This window comes from Simochromis diagramma, unplaced genomic scaffold (genome assembly GCF_900408965.1).
Source record: "Simochromis diagramma unplaced genomic scaffold, fSimDia1.1 OVJJ01000159.1, whole genome shotgun sequence".
Lineage (NCBI taxonomy): Eukaryota > Metazoa > Chordata > Actinopteri > Cichliformes > Cichlidae > Simochromis > Simochromis diagramma.
In genome coordinates, this window is record NW_024387197.1 from 4,584,877 (window position 1) to 4,605,457 (window position 20,581).

The 20,581-nt window shown below is 41.3% G+C and overlaps 1 protein-coding gene across 5 annotated transcripts in view; it reads right to left on the reverse strand.

The window, feature by feature from the left end:
• The window catches only part of arvcfb (ARVCF delta catenin family member b), a 241,307-nt gene that overhangs the window by 51,440 nt on the left and 169,286 nt on the right, over window positions 1–20,581 (reverse strand). For all 5 annotated transcript variants that reach the window (XM_040050177.1, XM_040050178.1, XM_040050179.1 and 2 more), the window contains 2 exons: window positions 17,070–17,575; window positions 4,712–4,895 (listed from right to left, as the gene is read on the reverse strand). In XM_040050177.1, the coding sequence (XP_039906111.1) occupies window positions 4,712–4,895; window positions 17,070–17,575 (690 nt within the window). The remainder of the gene's footprint in view (window positions 1–4,711; window positions 4,896–17,069; window positions 17,576–20,581) is intronic.

Genomic DNA, 20,581 nt, shown 5'->3' on the forward strand with positions numbered 1-20,581 from the left:
TTTTTGTTAATAAATTATTAAATTGGCGTCCTTTGTATTTCTGAATTTTATCTTGTCATTAGAGGAAATGTTAATGTGGAAGTGTGAATATTATCCCATCTATAGGTTTCCTAGATTTTCGGTAAGCTATGTAATCATCCACGTGACGAGACTGAACCGTAGGAAGTTATACCATTTCTACTATTTAAACCTCTAATCGATTATTCCTGGTGTGAAATAATTTCATTTTAGTATTAAACCTGAGTGGATAGGCCATACCCTGCCTATCTCTGAATTCCTCATTAACCCTCTGCAGCTTGCCTTCACTTCTGTCGGTGTGTTATTTTAGCCAAACCTAGTGGAGAGCCACTTCTGGAAAGCTTCTGAAACACGCTGAAGTGGAATCTCAAGCATCCACCATCAGGTCCAGGAGACTCTTCCAAGCCGCAATTCCACAATGCAGCCACGCTCGCCAGGATTCAGATAACAATCATTCGTTGTATATACTTAATCATTTGTCTGTTTTGAACAAGCAGCCATTTATAAACAGCATGCATGCAAGCATACTGGGGGGTCCAGTACTGGCTCAAAATTGCATTAATTAAAAGCTAGAATCACAAAACACTTGCATTCCCGTTCTTTTACTGGAAATATTTCCAATTCAAAACTAGGTCTTGTTTTCCAGCCTTAGTCTTATTGTGTAACCCCCTCCACTCTCAACACCACTTACAACAACACACACATACACACAGCCTCTGTTTCCTTTTCACCAAGCCCACAGCGTAAACGCTGTAAATAAGCAGGCTCCTATCGACACCGGAGGCAGGCTGCTATAATAAAACTATTCCAGTTTTTATTGAGGTGTAAGCTCTGTTGGCGTGAGTAAACAGATTCTCCCTGGCATCAGCACTTCTCCCCGGTGCACAAACCCTGCGTCTAAGCAACTGTGAGCTTAGTAACAGTTGCCATGGAGACACATTCTTGTCAGCTTGGCCTGCATCGAGGGTCAAAGGAGCGAGAGCGGCGGCGAGATATTGTGATATGTGACAGAAATGATGATATCAAGGTTGATACAGTGCTGTGTAATAAACATTAGATAGAAACAACACAAAGAGGGAATATCAGGGATAATGAAAGAGGAGCAGCAGGTCCACTGTGGCCTCCATGAAATATTCTATGACTTGTCTTTGACTTTCCTCAACTTCATCAGAGCTTTCATTTATTCCCTCCAGGTTCATTAATGCTGTTCTTCAACTCAGCAGAAAATGTTATAAAATTACAAGCAAGTTTCAACACTTTCTGTCTGGGAAAACTAGAAGGAAGCCAACTAACATGTGAAATACATTCTGGTGTTTTGGGTCTGCGCTGGACTTGGATGTTATATCGTTCTGGATGTCGACCAGCAAGCCGCAGCATCTACTGCGGGAGGAATTCTGGACTACAGTCTAGACAGGCTTGGCTGGCCCAGGAAGAAACGGCACAGCCAGGCACGAGGCGCGATTACCCACACACACATTCACTGTTTTTCACACTTTACTACAGTCTGTCACTCTGAGCCGAAGCCAAAATGAGTGGCCAAGGTAAAAGAGGAGGAAAAAAGAGAGGGGAAACTACTAAGTTAATAACAGGAACACAATGCTGCACTCATGCTGTCCTCCTCAGCTGACGACAGGATTTAAGAAAGATGAAGAGAAGTTTTGAAGGATTCTTTTTTTCCCTGATGCTCAAAATACCTTTAATTTACCTGTTAGAGACAGAGCGGCACATTAGGTACTTTGCCTATGTGTTGCATGTGCTAAACTGCACAAATGTCAGGCTAACAAATCAATACAGATCCAGATTTTTTTTCTTCAAATTATGCCTGTTGGGCCTGAAAAGGCAAGAAAAAAAAAAATCACACCAGCAATACGTTTGAAATGACACATCAAGCCGAAGCTTCTTAGCAGTCTAAGGATACACCTGCAAGTGATTAACAACAAGAAATTAGCTCACTCACTGTATAAAACCACGAGCCAACACCTTTAAAGCTCATGTGGAGATAAATTAAATTGTAAAAGAATCTATTTTGAGTTGCCTTGCTTTATGACATAGTGTGAAGGGTAAAATATACATTCAACTTTAAGTTTTCATAACCTTCAGCATGATTAGCGCAGCAGGCCTGGTAAACGATAAACTACAGTAGACTGAAAGGTTGCACTAACTGCTACTGCATTGGTAGGAGTGGTAGAAGAAGCACAGCACAGCAATGACAGCAGGCCAAGCATGTCTGATAGTGAGAGCACCATGTCAGCCTCCAATGACAATTTAGTAACTACAGGGGGAGCCACTACAAAAGCACTAGAAGAGTAGATGGAGATAATTATTGTGGCGGAAAAGGTTTTAAGCAAGTGGTTAAAAGCTTGAAGCCTGATAGAAAGAGATTAGAAGATATTTTTCAGCTTTATTCTGTATCATTACTGTACAACTCCTTAAGAGTTACAAGGTTAACTAAAGTGTTTAGCGGTTCTGTTATACTTTTACTTAACGTTTCCAGGGAAAACACTACCTAGGCTAGTTTTGTCCTTATATTTGACGTAGAATAGCAAATGTTTCTTTTTTATTCTCTGGGATTAATTCATGAATGATTTCATCAATAAAACGTATCTAATCAGCACTAATAATTACCACTAAGGCACACAGCATACACACCTATTTAATTATTTAGCATTTATCTCATAGAGCAGTACTGGGAAAATTACCGCTCTACCTTTGTGCCATCATGTAACAAAATAAGCAGAAATATATGTCAGTGAGAGAAACCTGTGTTTTTTAGCTATTTTGAAATAAGTGACAATGCTTCTGTGGGCGCTCAGGAGTGGGCAGCACCCACAGAGATACTGCGAGGGAAAGAGGAAGAACAGTAATGTGGTCAATTAAAATTCAAGAATCCTTAACTGCAGTACTTGGTATTGTTACTTTGTTTTGTTGTTTTTACTAATTGACCTCTACCTCAGTACTTGTATGTACCTCAGTATCGTAAAGTGATATATTGTAGTTAACCAAGGCCACTGCAAAATTACTTCGCTGCTAACAATAACAGAGCTGTATGAGCCTGTTATTCAAAGCCCCTCGAATTTGCCATTTGTCAACTCTGTTAGGTCAAAATGAAGTGACCCATTGTTTTAAGGCATCCAGTGAGCTTGCAACTTTTGCAACAAAGACCATCAAGGCCTTAAGAGTATCTGCATGTGGGAAGTTCAGAACTGAAACTTAACTTTATAAACAAATGGGCACATAAAGAGGTATGAAGAAAGCTGTGTGAAACAAAATACTTGATCTAAGAACAGTTTCCAGAGACGGCAATAACTCCAGGTTAAGGATAAAAGCTTAAGATTCATTCAGAAGTAATATTTTTATTGTAACTTAATGCTAACTTCTGAATGGTGTATTTTTCCAACCATTAAAAAGGAGCACTCTACAAGAAACATTCAACTGTCAGCAGCAACACTTTGCACTGTGGGCTAAATTTACCTTTACTCAGCCTCCGTCACTTTAAGATTAACTTCATTTGTTTGATTATTTAAACGTAACCTGTTAAGTTTAGTCTTAGCTTCAAACTCATTAGTTGGGGTGGTCAGTCACCTGGCTAATATTAAAATAATAAGGGACAAGCAGAGAAAACGAGGACAACAGAGCACTATTTCCCAAAATACAAGAAGTGTGAACGCACTGTGTGAACAAATGTAACGTTAGAAGTTTGCACTGTGTCAAAAATAGCCTAATGTTTTCCTAAAGCCACAGACCAAAGTCACCAAGCAGCTCTACTGCAGACACCAACACACTTTCCATGCATAAGACACAGGCAGGCATGCACAGGAGCCACAGCAACTGCTCTATCGTAAATTCTTCTAGGAGGTTATGTGACCCCGTCACAGGTCATCAAGCAGTTTTATATACATCACACCTGTCCACCTCTCCAACTGGTATCTTTGCAAACTGGTATCCTTGCAGACTGGTATCTTGTCTTTCAAGACACTCTGGGAGTATAAGCTGCACTTTTTCTTTGTTTGCAGATTTGTTTTTTTCCCTTACAAACTAGGTGAGCAGTCAAAGTAAAGGATTGGCTAATTACATCTACAGGTAATCAATACGACTGTAAAATATCATCAAGTGATTTCACTTTCCCTAAGCCCCACAGTAAAATCTTCACATTGCTTGTCCTGTCCAATCATGAGTCTTACAGCCAGTACAGATTCCTTCCACATGTGGCGAAAGAAGGCATCGCGTCCATGTATTTGGAAAACTTCAAAAAGCAGATATGGCAGGTCCTACATGGCAAATAGCTGGTGACTCACAGTTTATCAAAAATATTTGTCAATTATTTTTCAGCTGAAAAACCAAAGAATTGAACTGACACATTGTTCCAGGTCAGAAACAGTGAAAGAGAAACTTCTGATATGTTTGGAACAATTTTGGATCATTTTTTTTATCCTGTGCACACATTTAGCCTCCATTTGCTTCTTGTTGAATGTTGAGACATTTATAAATATTAATGCTTGAGTCATGTTGAAAGGACTAATAACATTTATTTTGATGGAAATGCAGCCGTTTGATTAATCCGATTTCTGAACTTTTCCTCTCCGAAATCTATTAGTCACCACAGAAGCTATGTTTAACAGGTGGATGAAACTGTTATTGAACCTATCTTCATAATTTAGTTGGAGCCAGTAATCCAGTCCAGGGCGGATCCTACCTGAGACAGCCGGAGGTGTTCTTGAACACGGTGGTCCACTCTGCATCACGCGGCTTTGAGTCCTCATTGGGCTCATGCTCCCAACCCGAGTGGGGGATTATCACCTCGTTGGTCAGGGTTTGCAGGCCGTGGTTGATGATCACCATCTTCAGGGGTTCATAGGATGACAGATTCCACAAGGTTCCTGCAAGGGAGCACAGATGGGAGGAAAATGCAGAGACGAATTAAGAGGATAGCAATAAGTTGGTTAAAAAAAAGAGGATTATGAGAGGAGAAAGAGAGGATATACGAAGGAGGCGTATATACATGCACATATATCTGCAAAGAGAGAGAACATTTTAAAAAGAGATGGTGTGAGGGTGGGGTAGCTGACAATTTAAACACAAGAGAATGAAAGAAGGTGAAGCTTGACAGGAATGATGTAGCAAAACAGGCAAAAAAAAGAACAGAACAGAGAAACTGTGCACACAAACTGAAAGTGATGCGATTTAATAACAGCCGTATAACAGAAAAACAAAGGAGCCTACTGTCCAGGCTTTAAGACTGCAATCAGAAACACATTTAGTTTGGCAAAAAATATGTTTTAGAAAAATAATAGAAGACTGGGTGTTCATTATCCAGGCATGATACCAACGGACCATATTGCACTGTATAAACCCCCCCACTGTAATATTTTTATTATTCTTCCATGAGAACATAGCTGACTGCTACTTTGCTGTAATAAATACAAAGTTTACAGCAGCCGTATCGCTGTGATATTTCTATAATATCCTCATATGTCAACAGCAATATTAGGTTCACAGCATTCTTACAGTACATCATGTTATTTCTCAGCTGTTGCACGTAATGTGCCGCTCGGATCTCATGTCCTGCAGATATTGTGTGTGTATTGGATCAGGATAAATGATCTGCTTCGGCTTTTCTATCCAACAGCACACACATGCACACCCTGTTTCAATCATCCCTGTCCTCCATTATCTTTCCCAAGAAATCCAAGCAGGAGAAAGAGCATTTTCTAGGTGGCTGCAAATCTCACTAACAGCCAGCCAATTTTATACTTCAGCAAAAGAAAAAAAAAGTAAACTAAATTGAGCTGGGTATGTGCATCCCAGGGCTTCACAAAACAGAGGCAGGCACACAAAGAAAAGAGGAGGGGAATTTTTGGGAGCACAGCCAGACAGCCAAACCCACAGAAAAATAAAATGCCGTGTTAAAGCATCAAGCATCAGATGGGTTTTTCACTCAGACACATGGAAGCTGTGAAGCGAGGCAGCCAGTTTGAGGAGAGGAAAACACTTTAAAAGCAAAAAAAACAAAACAAAAACCCCCCAAAACCTCGCTCAAGCCCATGTTGGACACGTTCCTGAGTTGTTGTTTTCATCAATCCAGCCCTCAGGTCTCTGTTTCTGCTTCTCATCACTTATCACACCCTTTATTTTCCTCTTTCACAATTTGGTCCTAAAACCCTGTGCCTATGCAGCAGCAACTTAATCCATGCATGCTGGAAAAGCTCTTAGCAACTTGCGTTTGCATTGTACTTGTGAACGTGCAAGTACAATGCTTATTCACTTCCGGGTTATCTATATGAGCCTTTTTAGTATGTTTTCTAAAGGAATGTATGGAGGTTTATCATCATCAGCTGTAGCTTCACAGCTATAGGTAACAACGCTGTTTACGGTGTCTAAGTCCCACCTTAGTTTGGCATTTTGTTTTAAAGCCAAGTGACATCCAGAGCATCTAGCATGCCTCCATGAATGCAGAAACTGCAGCCGGATAAGTGCCGACTGTGTTGACGGATGAGCCAAATTTGCCAGCTGAACCACAGAAAGAAACTTTTTTTTTTCCTCGAGAAAAAAAACGTAGCAGACACCTGTCCTTTTTTATTTCATACAATATCACCGGCTTCCTTGCGAGCATCCCCACCCCACCCTCTCACTCCAATCTGGTCCACAGGACTAACAGCTGGGGGCTAAGATTAAGATTAAGCAAATATTTACACCCTCGCACATGCCAAAGTGCTCAGAGACTCGCAGCTTTTGCACATATAAACGCATTCATATAGTTCTGTATTCACATGCGCCCAGAGCGTGTGACTCGCTCTCGTCCCATAAACAGGCCATTAGCAGAGCAGTGAAGCAGTCATACTTCCTGGCACACTTATTTAAAATGGTTTCTGTACATTTTCCAGACAGTCAATATTTCCTCTGTTAAATCATGCTCTCCACTCTGTCTCAGCGGACAGATCTGGGCTAAAAATACTTCCAGTCCCTCTGATGTGGTTATGCCTTGTTTGACCGTTTCCTTTGAAATGTTAAAAAAACATAATGTAACTAAAACACTTAAGCGGCGCTCTTACAAAACAGTAAATCTTAATTTAGTTCATGACCTTCTTCCGCTCTGCTTTGCCATCACGCACTACCAAGTTAAGGAATCCCTGTGCGTGTGCGCGGGTGTGTCTGCAGCTGGATTGCTGGTGAGGAAGCGCGGTGTCGAGTTTAAAGTCAGTTGAATTTTTGGCGTCTCGCAGTTTCTAAATAAACCCCCACTGAATGTAGCATACATTTTTGCTGATGCTAACATGTCTGTGACATCGGCCACTGAAGTGGAAACACCGGAGCTCCACTCGCTCTGTTTTTTCAGTTGGTGACTAGACTAGACTTCCTGTGCGTCAGAGACCACCAGGCTGGGATGCTATTAGATGTGGAAGCTGGGGTGTGGCTCCACACAAGGGATATTGTGATTATTTCTTTCCTGGGAGGGAGGGTGCGTATCGTACGATCAGCCGTGACTCTACCTAAAACACTCCACCTGACTCACAGCTTGTTGGGAGCAGGTCACGTCCTGAGAGTAAACACAGCCTTACAGGCTAAATTCGGGGAAAATATCCCGTTGAGCATCAAATCACCAACGCTCAGGTAATTACATTGTAGAAAGAAAAGCATGTTTAATTTTGAGCTTCAGGTGTTTACTGTAAATTTCATACCTCTACAAATTCAATATTGATTTTTTTTTTTTTTTTTTTTAGACAGGCACTTTCATGGTACGTTTAACTTGGTGCAAAACAAGCTGAGATTATATTTTAGCATATGGATGTTCTTCCATCAGCAAAACTGAAGCTGTGATCGGAAGAAAATAAGTAAATAGTGCAGTGCTCGCAGCCGCAGGTGTGTTAGCATCAGCAGAGACAGATGTCACAGTCGGTGGAAAATCATTTATCATTTTATCTGAATTTTGGCCTCGTTATGAAGTCACAGTATCCCGTGGCACTATGTGAGTGTGAAACAGATACTGGCGCAGACGACGCTCACAGAATTTAGCACTACCCAACAGGGTAGCATTTCCATCTCATCTGCTTTTTATTTTTCCCCACAGGGTCAATTGTGTCACTTTTCCCAAACAAACACATTCGAGCATCTGAGAGGAAATCTCCGCATCCAGGCATGAATCCAATTAAAAGACAAACGTGCACTTGTGGTGTCTGTACTTTGGTATGATGACAGCTAGCTAACATTCATGCCTGCCAGCCTGACAGCTTGATTACTGCCACTGTTGTGTCATTAGCATCAGCTTTACTCGTGACAAGCAAAATGCAACACGCAATCAACTCACAATGAGTGGTGGGATCTTAAGAAAGGCAAAGAAAACTTCTCACTGTGCTGTCGGTGTCCTAACAGAAATAAGTGGTGCTAATTTATGACTTTTGCAACGTGCCACAGAGGAGGAAGAAACAGACGGCACTTTAATAATATTCAGACAAAGTCTTGTTCATTCATTTCTATGATTCCAGCATCCAAGCCCGATGTGTATTCCCTGCTATAAGATAAATGGTGCATAATGCCCATTATTTCAATGGTGCATACTTGTTTCTAGATTGCAGTCCATTTTTCAACTTGGCTGGAAGTGCATACGGCATACAGGCATCCCTGATCTGTCGTACCCAGGATGTTGAAAGACTGCTCTGTGCTTTAAAGTTACCAGATTCTTGTTCACCATACAAACTTTCTTTCGCTCCTTTGGTAGTTCACCGTCACCTTCAGTGCTCCAACTGAAACACTGCTCAGGCCGGTGGAATCAGTCAGCTCTGCACAGATCACATATGCCAGAGGGGAGGGAAAAGGCATGTCTTTGCCGTGGCTGTGATCCATCAAGTACGACAGGCATACAGCCCACTGACAGAATGTTATTTAAGATGACAGAGTGCTGTGGAAGTGACCGTCTCCATCCAGCATCCCGTCAGTGTTTCAGGCCAACAACTGTATCAGCTTTAGTCCATTTGCTGTCCTATGTCAGCTTGTCAGAGGTGGGCATGTTAGGGATGTACCGCTGTCTTGCAAGCCGGAGGCAGACACCATGCAATTGTCATGCCAAAACGATCGGGTTCCCTCATAAACACTCATGTGTGTGTGCTGGTTATTTGATGCCATTCACACCTAAATTTAACAGGCAACATGAACAATATACGCTGTAACCAGACTTCTCTTCACAGCTAGAAATGAAGAACGCTGCACTTAGTTTGGATAGAAACGTCAGCTGTCAAAAATGCACTGCTAAGCCAAGAGTGTCGGTTAATTATTGTATTGGCGCACGATACGGAGCCACTTTAGAGCTGCAGTCAATTTGCATTGATCTAAGCCAAACTGTCCAGGTGATCCAAACCCCGAAAAGTGCACAAGTTTGAGTTTTTTTGTCTAACTTCTGCCTGAACTTTCCACGAACACAAATATAAACTGATTTTCATCTGTCTCTGGAGGTTAAGCAAACTCTTATAAAAGTCTTATAATAGGACACAAACAAAGAAAAGTATGAGGCATTGAGTTCACTACAGTTTATATAAACAAATCTAAAAAGTAAAATATGGGTTAAAAAAAATAAACAATAATCAAAGCAAATTTTGTAGTCGTTGTTAATTTGATCAAATTTTCCATCTCTCACATGTGAAAGTATGTATGCTTATTAATAGGGTGATATTTACCAATCCACCATCCACTTCATTGGGTAGAAATGGTCAGCTGCTCGTTAACACAAATATCTAATCAGCCAATCTGCTGCACCATTCCCTGATGAATAATTTATCATATTAAAGTAATAAAAACACAAAAAACTTCTAAAGGAAATTTTAAAAAAGTGAGAAGAGCAAATCTAGGCTGCAACATAACTGAAAACAAACAGAGTTGAATGAATGCAAGTACCTACTTTAATTAATACTCTGAATAAAGCTCAGTAATAAAAATATGAGAACACTGCAAGCTTTACTGACATGACAGATCACATTAGAGTTAATTAAAGTGAAGCATAACTGAACTTCATGATGTCTCATAATTAACTTTCGCTGTGTGTTCATTCATACTATTTTAATACACACCTATGACCAGGGTTAGTTGCCTGTTCTGTTTGTTTTTTAATCTTGTAGTGTCTTATTCCTCACATTAACAAAGCGCCTTAAGAAAATCAGTGTTGTGATTTATTGGTGCGTGTGTGCTTTTTAAAAATGCAAAGAAATCCCTCACTTTGATGATCAGGCCTTAACTTTTCTTTCTGGTTTATTATTAATGTTGTTTATCTGCCGAGAAATAGTTCTGGAGCAGTCTAGTTGAGTTGGTCCAGAAAATAAGTTTCTAAAACATTGCGTGTAATAAAATGAATATGCTAAATAACCTGTAAAACCTACTGGAATATATTCCTGTAAACAGAACTTATTCAGCTATTAAAAAACCCTCCAAAGGCAACTGTGCTTCAGTTTGCATAAACAGGAAATGGCATAAGACAGAAAAACCTTGTTATCTGATATATATATGCAGCAACAATCTTTTACTGTGATTGAGTTTTCTCATAAGCCTCTGATGACTTTGTTTTAAATGCAATCTAGCCAAAAGGAAAGCTTAACATGCACATTGTAACCTGCCTCTTCCATCATATACTGTTGCTAACAGGCAGTTTGGATTCATCGTTTTTTCCTGATATAACCAACAGACTGAACTACATATTAACCAACTGCCGGCTCTTATACTCCCTTTTTTTTGCATCTCTCTGTGATACCTGGATATGACGGCTGGAGGAACTAAGAGTAGGACCGGGTAAGGGACTGGAACTGTGGCTGGGCTAATTAAATTTTCCAGGCACCACTGGCAGGCATGTTGCTCTTCAAGCACAGCTATTAACTTAGTTCTGCCCATTACCGTTCTCCTCCTCTACTTCTCCTCCTCACCTCTCATGCCATCCATCACACTCTGAGAGGTAAAGAAGGACGGAGGCACGGTTCAGAAGAGGGGAGAAAGAGATTGGGCGTGCTAGAGGCAGGAGAAGAGAAAGAGAAGAGGGAGACCTCAAAAAGTGGACTCGTTCTTCTGTGAATCTCCACAGAATAAGAAAATTCTCTGCTACAGTACGCTCGCACAGACATACACAATGTCTGCAGTGATTTACAGCAGCAAGATCCCACAACAAAACAGCTCCACTAACAAATTGCAGCATAAAAAGGAGAAGCTGGCGTAACGCTGGGTTGCAAAGCGGTTTGCATATGTGACGGCACCTGCGGACACCACCTCTACGGGACTTTCTAGTTGACCATCGGCTGGCATCCAGATGAGCTGAAACAATGCTGTCTGATCCCAAACTTAATGAAAACTTATTGCTAACACTTTGATTTACATGAATTACATGAATATATTACATTTAGTGACAGGAAGAAGACTATAACAAAAGTATATCTTTAATTCAGTCATGTTTGGATGAGCAAACAAACAAAAACACTGCATACCCTGGTTGCCTCTGTGGTTGCAGGTAGCTACAGTAATCATTACCTTTCAGTGATCTGTTAAGGGGGAGATGTTTGGCATTTTCTTCCTGCCCAGTTTGTTTTAAAATGCCAACTGCATGATCACTTCAGCCTTTAGACTTGCAGTAAGAACACTGACACTATCCATAGCTCTTTTTCACAGCATCCATTTTGTTCCTTAAAGGAAAACACAGGTGTAATTAATAGAGATGGACCGATCCGATATTACGTATCGGTCCGATACGGACCTAAATTACTGGATCGGATATCGGAGAGGAATAAAAAAAATGTAATCCGATCCATTAAATATCAAAAAAGCACCTCACAAAACTTGCGACACGGCGTAACTCGGCTCATGACCGTAGCACATCTGAGCAGTGTGGTCACGTGATAGAGCGGCTGTGTGTATTTGTAGCCTCGCTACCAAACCAGCATTTCATCTCCGAGGAAGTGATCCCACAGAGAAGTAAAGCAAGTGTGTAAGTTCATCTCTGAATGTTTGTAAAGCATTCCCATGTTAAGCTTAACAACCGATATATGGAGCGACTGCCTCTTCTTGCTGCTACTTCAATCGTGAAACTGATCAATGATCAGCTGATCGGCTTTTCTGTCGCGAGTCCGTCTCTCTTGTTTGTTTTTGGCCCACTTCGCGCCAGAAAGAGGAAACCAGCGGCTGAACAACAGCAGCACGTTTAAGCTTGATAAGCTGTTGTTAGAATTTATTTAATATTACTTTCTACACCAGGATCTTTTTCTACAGCTGACGGCTGGTAACTAAGCAGGGGCGGACCTAGCAAAGTGTAGCCAGGGGGGCTGATAGGGCATGAACAAAGAAAAGGGGGCACAAAGACATACTTTTCTTTCTTATTCTCATTTAAAATGTTGAGCTTTTAATAAATAATTATCTGAATCCTACACCCAAAGTTTTAATCTTATGTAAAATATATAGAAGTCCATTACTGTATATAGTAACTATGAAATATTTTGGGTGCAGTGTATTTTTTGCATACAGGTATAACAGAATAGCTTTAGTGTTTGTTTCTTTTTTTGCTTGAACTTGAGTATGAACTTATACAAAATGCAGCAAGATATAAAAAACAACAACAACAGTTTTATCGATTAAAAAACACTATATCAGATTCATATCGGTATCGGCCGATATGCAAATTTATGATATCGGTATCGGACATAAAGAAGTGGTATCGTGCCATCTCTAGTAATTAATAACACCAACAGAGTTGTATCAAGTGCATCAGTGAACCGCTCAAGCAAGTCTGCATGGAAAATATGAAAGCCTTAAAAGTGGGGCACTTAAATGGGACGCAGCAATTACTAAGGAGGTGCCACCAACGGCTACACCTCCTTAGGAAACTCAACTCCTTCCATCATGATGACTTTTTACTATGCCTTCCTGGAAAGCATCATGACCTTCTCCATCACCTGCTGGTTCCACTCCCTCAGCCTTCAGAACAAGAACAGACTGCAGCACACTGCATCAGTGTGCTCTAAAATCATTGGGCTGGCTGTCAGAACTCTGGCACAGGTTTTCAGCCAACAGGCCCTTAGAGAGGCAGCTAAAATCATCAACGACCCCTCTCACATTCTTCACCCCGCATTTCAATGCCTCCCCTCTGGGCGATGCCTCCGCTGCATTTCCTGCAGGACTGAGAGGAGGAGCGCCACCTTTGTCCCCAAAGCCACTCTGCTTTTTAACACCAGCCAATAACACCATTTCCCACACCAGAAACATAAACTACACTCTTTTTATACTACCGACACTTTATTCACTTTTAGTCACTCACAGTTATTTATTCACCTTTCAGTCACTTTAATTTTAAAACTGTATATACTGTATATTCTGTGTGTGTATTTATTATCTCACTCTTATTGCCTGTTCTTACTGTCCTTATCTTCAACGTTATGCTGCTCTGTTGTATGTTAATTGCCCCTTGGGGATAAATAAAGTCTTCTGATTCCGATTCTAATTAATGTTATTAATGATAATAATTACTTCTCCTGCTACAACAGGTCTAAAAAAAAAGGTTTACCGTCTGAAAGTTGGGGGTGTTGGATAAAGTCAGATGGCATTAATCACTACAAAGTCGCTACTACACTGCTTCCTCACTGGCTTCATCTCGTGCTTTGGGTTTGCTAAAAACAACCGATAAAATCTGTGAGCAATGTGAAAGAAGTAGCTAGTAGGCAGAAAAGCCCAGATGACTCTCCCAGTGCATTCTGATGTCTTTCAGCTCACTGTTTTGGATCACTCCCTGTTAGCAGTAGCAGGAGGAAGGTGGCTGTTTTCAGCGAAAAGAGAGTCTGAGACAAAATCATTCTATCAATCTGTTCAGCAATCAACAGTAGGCAAGGCAACTACAGTAAGTGACGACCACAAGAAGGATTTAAAAAAACAAAACATAACCAGAAGGAGTCTGGACAATGAAGATCATTTTAATTGAATCTGCTTAAACTGGCTGCTGGTTGGTCAAAGCAAACTGATCAAGGCGTTCTGTGTAAGCTGAAGTTACAGTTACAGTTTTAGAAATGTTTCCCATGCTTCGAACTCTTGTCAGACAACACTGTAATTTTACTGACAAGAGCACAAAAGCCGGGCAGAGACAAACACGTGTGTCTAGACATTATCTCTCCTCTAGCTTAAATCCCTGCCAACCATATGCATCTTTCATCCAAACAACAAAAGGTGTGCAGCAGGCACCTGCTTGAATGTCAGCCCACAAAAACCAGACGTCTCCTGCAGGGAAAACAGGAGAGAAATCCCCTTAATAATCTACATTTCCAGAGTGGGAATTGCTGGAGGGCACAAACAGCCCTGAGCCTACCAGGAGGGAAAATAGAATTACTCTGAACGATACAAAGCTCTAAAAATATGAACGACTCCACTGTCTGCCCAACTTGTGTGTTGGAAAAAGAAACTGCTCGGTTCTTTCCACGTCACCCATTTCCCCTGTAGAAAACAGAGCTCACTGTGGTTTCTGAGGGACGGCATAAACTCCAACAGCAAACTCTTAAACACATGGACTAAGAAAAGGGCCTGTATTTAAATCCCCCCAATTATATTTAATTGAGGAAAAACACAGCCAATTCCAGCCGCACCGGCTGAGCCTGTGAGCTGAGCCTGTGAGCTGAGCTTGCATTGTGACGGGCCCGTTTTCACTGGGGACGGAGCAGTGGCAATGGAAATGTAAAGCTGGAGACTGAGGCAGGGATAGGGAGGAAACCGTGACAGAGGGAAAATGAATGAGAGTATAGATAATGAATGAAAGAGAGAAAAAAATTAGATCGAGCGAGGGAGGGAGGGAGGGTTGGATAATTACGGCTAGGAGGGAGGGGAATAACTTCCTCCGTACTGCCCTCCTTGTCTTGTGGTGCAGGGTTATTTTTAGCTACGAAGGAGAGCAACAAGGTGCTGTAAAGGCAATCATTTCTGCTGCAGCACAGCCATCGCTCACTACAACATCTCTGTCACGGCAGACAACACACACACACACAAATGCATGTGTGTGGTTTTTAAAGGCCAGACTAAAGCTGTCAATAGCCAAAATATAGCCAACATTCCCCCTTAAAGGGCCAGAGTCTCAAACATATCGACAACACAACACCTAGCTAACCATCTACATCTGCCCAAATCAGATTTGTCAGCAATTTTCCTCCCTTAATTTGCCACCTAAATAGCAACTCCTTTAATTGTTTTGGGCTAACGTGTATACTGCATTTCGCAAAGGTCAAGTTTCTCACTTGAAAGTGCTTCTCATTTTTCACACCGAAAACAAAAGCCCACTCTCAGATGCCAAACGTGTCAATACCAGCCGAAAGTGTGTCAGGTCAAGCCAATTGTGTTAGGGATTAGCTGAACGCACATACACAGAGTGTTTTCCCCACATCAATGACATTTACCGGGTCAAGGAGAAGAAATCCTATCCTAGCATCTGAATCAATAGCTCCTCTTAAAGGAATTAAAAACATACAGTATTTCATTACCCGATGCATCTAATAGCGTTTTCTGAGATCGATGTTTATATGCTTTTTGCTGTCCTATAGATTATCCCTCCACTTTCCATCCGTCTCCGCAGTACTACGTTGTGAGGTTAAAGTAATCAAATCTGAAATTTGATATCCGTGACCATTGGTGATCCTTTACTCATTAACATATGTTACGTTTAATAAGTGGTGAGAAAACCCCCACACCTATCAGTGCACTCAAAACACGTCTTCTTGGGATCTAACTAGGACTAATTACAGCTTTAAACGCCTTGTCTAGATCTTCACTGCCATACAGGGACTTATGCAATTCAGTGCTAATTAGGCAAGTATGTTAGAAACAAACTTATTGCAAATGTTGAGATGATTTATAGATATGAATATGATATGAAATATGAGTAATGCTAAATAGTAACGTGTGTCAGCAGTTAAAGATCTGCTTCTTAGTATAGCATGACTCACAGCCCTGCAGTACCATGCAGAGAGAGACAAAGGGATTATGGCAGATTCCAAGAACAAAACAGTTATTTTACTTTAACAAAGAGGTTGCTGCTCTACCACGTCTTTTTAAATTCGTTTTTTTTAATCAGGAAGTGAAGTCTGGAGTCTGGAAAATTGGAGGTCCCAAAGAAAACCCATGCAAGCACATAGAGAACATGCAAACTTCAAACAGGGCCAAACCAATCGCGCTGTTGCTGTGGAACGATTTTAACCACAGAGCCACTGTGCGCTTTGACCTGTTAGTTTGTTTTACTGTGTGAGTCTACAGTTAGTTTGGATCCAAGTTACGCTGAAACACCAAACACATTGCAACTTAAGGAAACACCAGGAAATAGAAAAATGCAGAAAAATCCAAAAGTACACAAAACGCAACAGAAGTTGAATAAAAGACAACGGAAGAAGTCAAAAAAAGAAAAGCAAACATCTTTTGTTTTTTGTGGGATTTTCGTTTTTCTGTCATGTTTTATTCAACTTCTGTAATGTTTTGTCTGCGTTTGACCTCTCAGGGCCACCGTACCCAACTCACACAATAATACTAAATAAACTAACCACTGGCAGTGATAAGCCAGTAACTCCTTTGTCCATTAATGCAAAATTACTGTTGTTGTTCACAGAAATCTGGTAGCTTTACACAGAAAAATGTTAAATGTAGCAAACTACAAAAATACATATAAGCTATTATTGACTCATTAGGTGGCTAAAATGCTTAGCATCTCTCCCAGTACTCCTACTGCTCCTCCATACTGGGGGCATGCTGACAAGATGTATTATAGGTAATACACTGACTGTGGAGAAATAGCTCATATAAATCAAACAAATAAAAAATTCAAATTGACCTTTTAATACAAAAAAATTGGATGAAATACTAAATAAGATTAGAGGATTATTGGTTGTCTACAAAGCTAGGTTAACTGTTTCATACCTGCTTTCTTAAAGCCAAGAGAAACACCTGCCTGATGTGTCATCGTATCTATCACAAGATACTTGAATCGTATCAATCTCCTCTAACTTCAACCACAACAGGAAATGAGTGCAATCCTAAAATTACAAATTATTAATTTAAGTTGGAAATACGTATCTTACCTGTGATGAGTTCTCGTACTTCCATGTCGTTGGTCTTCCTCAGAAGGCGGATAAGGGCCGGGATGCCATCACAGTTCTTGATGGCCACCTTGTTGTCATTGTCCTTGCCATAGGAGATGTTGCGCAGGGCACCACAAGCCTTACGATGGACTTCAGACTTGGGGTGATCCAGAAGACCCACCAGAACTGGAATTCCCTTCAGCTGACGCACATCTTTCTTAATCTTGTCATTTTCGTAGCACAAGTGCTGCAGGTAGGCAGCGGCGTTGGACTTGACTGGGTCGATCGGGTGGCCTAGCATGGCAATGACCTCAGGGAGATCTGGGTCCCGCCAGCGTGGGTCCTTGCGGATGCTGTCGATGGAAGGTGAGCGACGACCACCCATGCGGTCCAGACTGGCCATGCTACCCCTCTCTGGCTGAGCCAGTGGTGCTGAATACATCCCATGGATGTAAGGGTGGCGCTCATCGATCAGCTCAGCCTCAATGGGGTCATCTGGGTACCCTCTGGATGAGGAGAGAAGAGAGGACAGTTAGGACGAGAAAGATGGACGAGGTAAATGGGGGGTGACTCAGACAGATTTGTCCAAGAGAAGAATTAGGCAGCCGGGGGGAAACACTCTGAGAGTAGCTAACTGAGGTGAAAGCTGCTGACTAATGAGGGGAAAAGAGAAAGCAAAGGACAAGGCGAGTAAGAGGTGAAAAGAAGTGAGAGACAGAGGAGGACAAGGACACGGTACTGGACAGAAAGAGAATGATCTGTGGTTCAGATCAAATTTTACCAGATTTGCCAGAAGCACTGTGATGGTAGTTCTTTGCAATAAAATACATATAGTATGCAGCATTCTTATTATTCCTCCGTGCCAGGTGGCAGCAACAAAAAAGTCAGACTTCAAGAAACATAAAGTCTTAGAAGGAGTGACTGAGAGACAGGAAAAGACTGGTGAAAGAAAAGACGGGCACTTCACAAAGAAACAGAGACAAGGCAATACCAAAGAAAATCCTTTGAAGGATAGCCTTGTGAAGTTTTTCCTTTTCTTTTTTTTTCTAGAAGCCACCACATACGGCAGAGAAAGGATTTGATGTCTTTTCCCCCAGGGAACAGCGAGAGCTCGGCTGTCCCCTCAGGGAGGACTATGAGCTCCTATGATACCTCCAGGGCTCCCTTTGCTCACAGTGCCAACTCTAGCATACAGTTGCTGAAATGTTAATGACCATCACTCTGGGACGCTCCTACCAGCATTACCCTTATTAGCGCTACTGACATTACAGCTAAGGACCTAAACAGTCTTCAGCTTTGCTAATTGTTCTGCAATGGAACTGAGTGGCAGAGAAAGAAGGGAGCTCATGGGGTCCGCTGAGGGGGGAGGTTCCTTTAATGATCCCCTATTTCCAAAGCCTCTCAGAGCCTGCTCTTTACAACTCTTTACTCCATAGACAGGCTCATCAAATTCCTGCTGGAACATGGATGAAAAAATAGGCGCTCAATTCCAGTGACAGATCATCGTTGCTAGAGTTCAGGTGACTTATTGTTTTTCTTTAATCATAGGAAAGGTTTTCTTTTTTTGTTGGGCTCAACTGCAGCAGCTCAGGTAAGCCAAATTTAACACTGGCAGAAAAGTTCAAAGGAACATTTTTGGAGCTTGTTTCACTGACATGTCTCCTTTGTCTATAAGGAGAATGTTTAGTAGGTAAAAATCTTAATATGGGAAGAGGAATATCATTACATGAGTGCACTTACGCATAGCCATTATCATACCTCGCCTACTCCACAGCTTGAGACTGCGTACCCTCATTACATAATACAGCTGCTCTCCGCTTGTGGTACTTGATATATGGTGGTTAGTGGTGTGACAAAATGGTGGTCAGTGGTAAGCTGACTGAGCTCTAGTTGTAATATGTTTTTTATTAATTATGCTTCCCACGCATCGTCGCTTTCTTGTCTTTATGAACAAATTTGATGAATGTTTAGTGCTTACTTCAAATGAAAATCCTCTACTTCTTCACCTTCTCTATGTTGCGATGCAGTCTAGGTAGTAATGTCAAATGGTTGTAGTGATGTTGGCCCCGGTTTGAACACATTTTCTGTTCCCCTTGAAATTTAAGCCCAAGCCGTTTTCCAAAGAATCAGCCGCCGTAGTGAGTAGTTTACTACCTGGCAGGAGAAATCTCTGACATTTCAAAAAGCGATTTTCAATTGCTATCTGAGATCGCTTGTGAAAGAAAAATACAGACATGACATTTGCTCTTAGTCATTGCTTATAATGAGCTGACTAAATGTATCGAATGCAACAGGAGAAAAGTGACAACACAAAGCTGCAGGTCTTTTGGAAGTTCCCCACAAGCATCTTTCCCGTTCACGTCTCCTCTTATTAAGACGAAAGCTGTGAAGGTGTACGTCAGTTTTTTTGTTTCCTTTCCACTCTATGTTACAACCAGATTTTGGATGGTTTGCATAGTGTGGGTTGTTTGAAACAGCACCTTTTGTAATGATAGCTGTGGAGTGCAACAAATTTAATCAGGTTTTCACAGATCTCAAGTGCATGAAGTGTGCAAAGGTACTGGAGACCTTCCTAGGGCAAAATATGTATAGAACAGGGTGTTTAAAGCATATTAAGGCCGACAAGTTGATATGGTCCTGCATACTTTTTACAGCAGCAGGCAATTTCCCATATCTGTGTGCTATCAAAAGCCCTCCACAAAATAACGAGAGCTGGAGGGCAAATAGCACAACGTTAAGTGCTTGCACACCTAAATCAGTCATCTCTCTGTTTCTAAGTTCAGCACGGTGGAACAAAAAGGAAGGACATTTTGTTATTACTGCTTTTAAAGTCATCACATAAAATATATTTTGTTAATTTGTGCTAAACTTTGAGCAGTCAGTTTATCTCAATGTTTTTTCCATTCTTTGCCAGATAAGAGACTTGGATGCTTAGGGGCCGTTGTATAATCGATAGAAGCTGGTTAAAAGTTGGCTGCAGGACACGTGCCCTCCCCGTTTGTTGCGTTGTTTTTCCCATAACTGACATTTTGGCTTTTATGGTACAACTTGGTGCGTCTTACTGCCAGAAAAATCGATACGAGATGTACTAAAAGAAAAACTCCTGCTTAACTATTGTAAAAAGATTCTAAATCTCCTATTCAGGTGGATGGAAGGAGGATTAATAGAGATGGAGTAAGACAACAAGGCTGTCAAGAACAGCCCTGCGGCTAAATGCTGCAAGTTAACTAAATTGAAAGAGCTGTGGTGCTGAATGGCTGTAGCTTGAAGGGATATGTCAAGTCACAACAAACCTGAACTGCAAAGGGCATTTGGTGTATTCTCCGTGTTTACGATTCTTTTAAAAGTTTCTTTTTCCTCTCTAATCTTTATGGAACATTTTGGGGAGCCACAAATCTCAATAGCAGCCTGTAACCACAGTATGGAAGGAGGGGCCAATCACGAGCGCAGAAGCCTGATTACAGCACATCATTTGGACAACAACTGCTGCTCTGAGGTTTGGCAAAAAAACA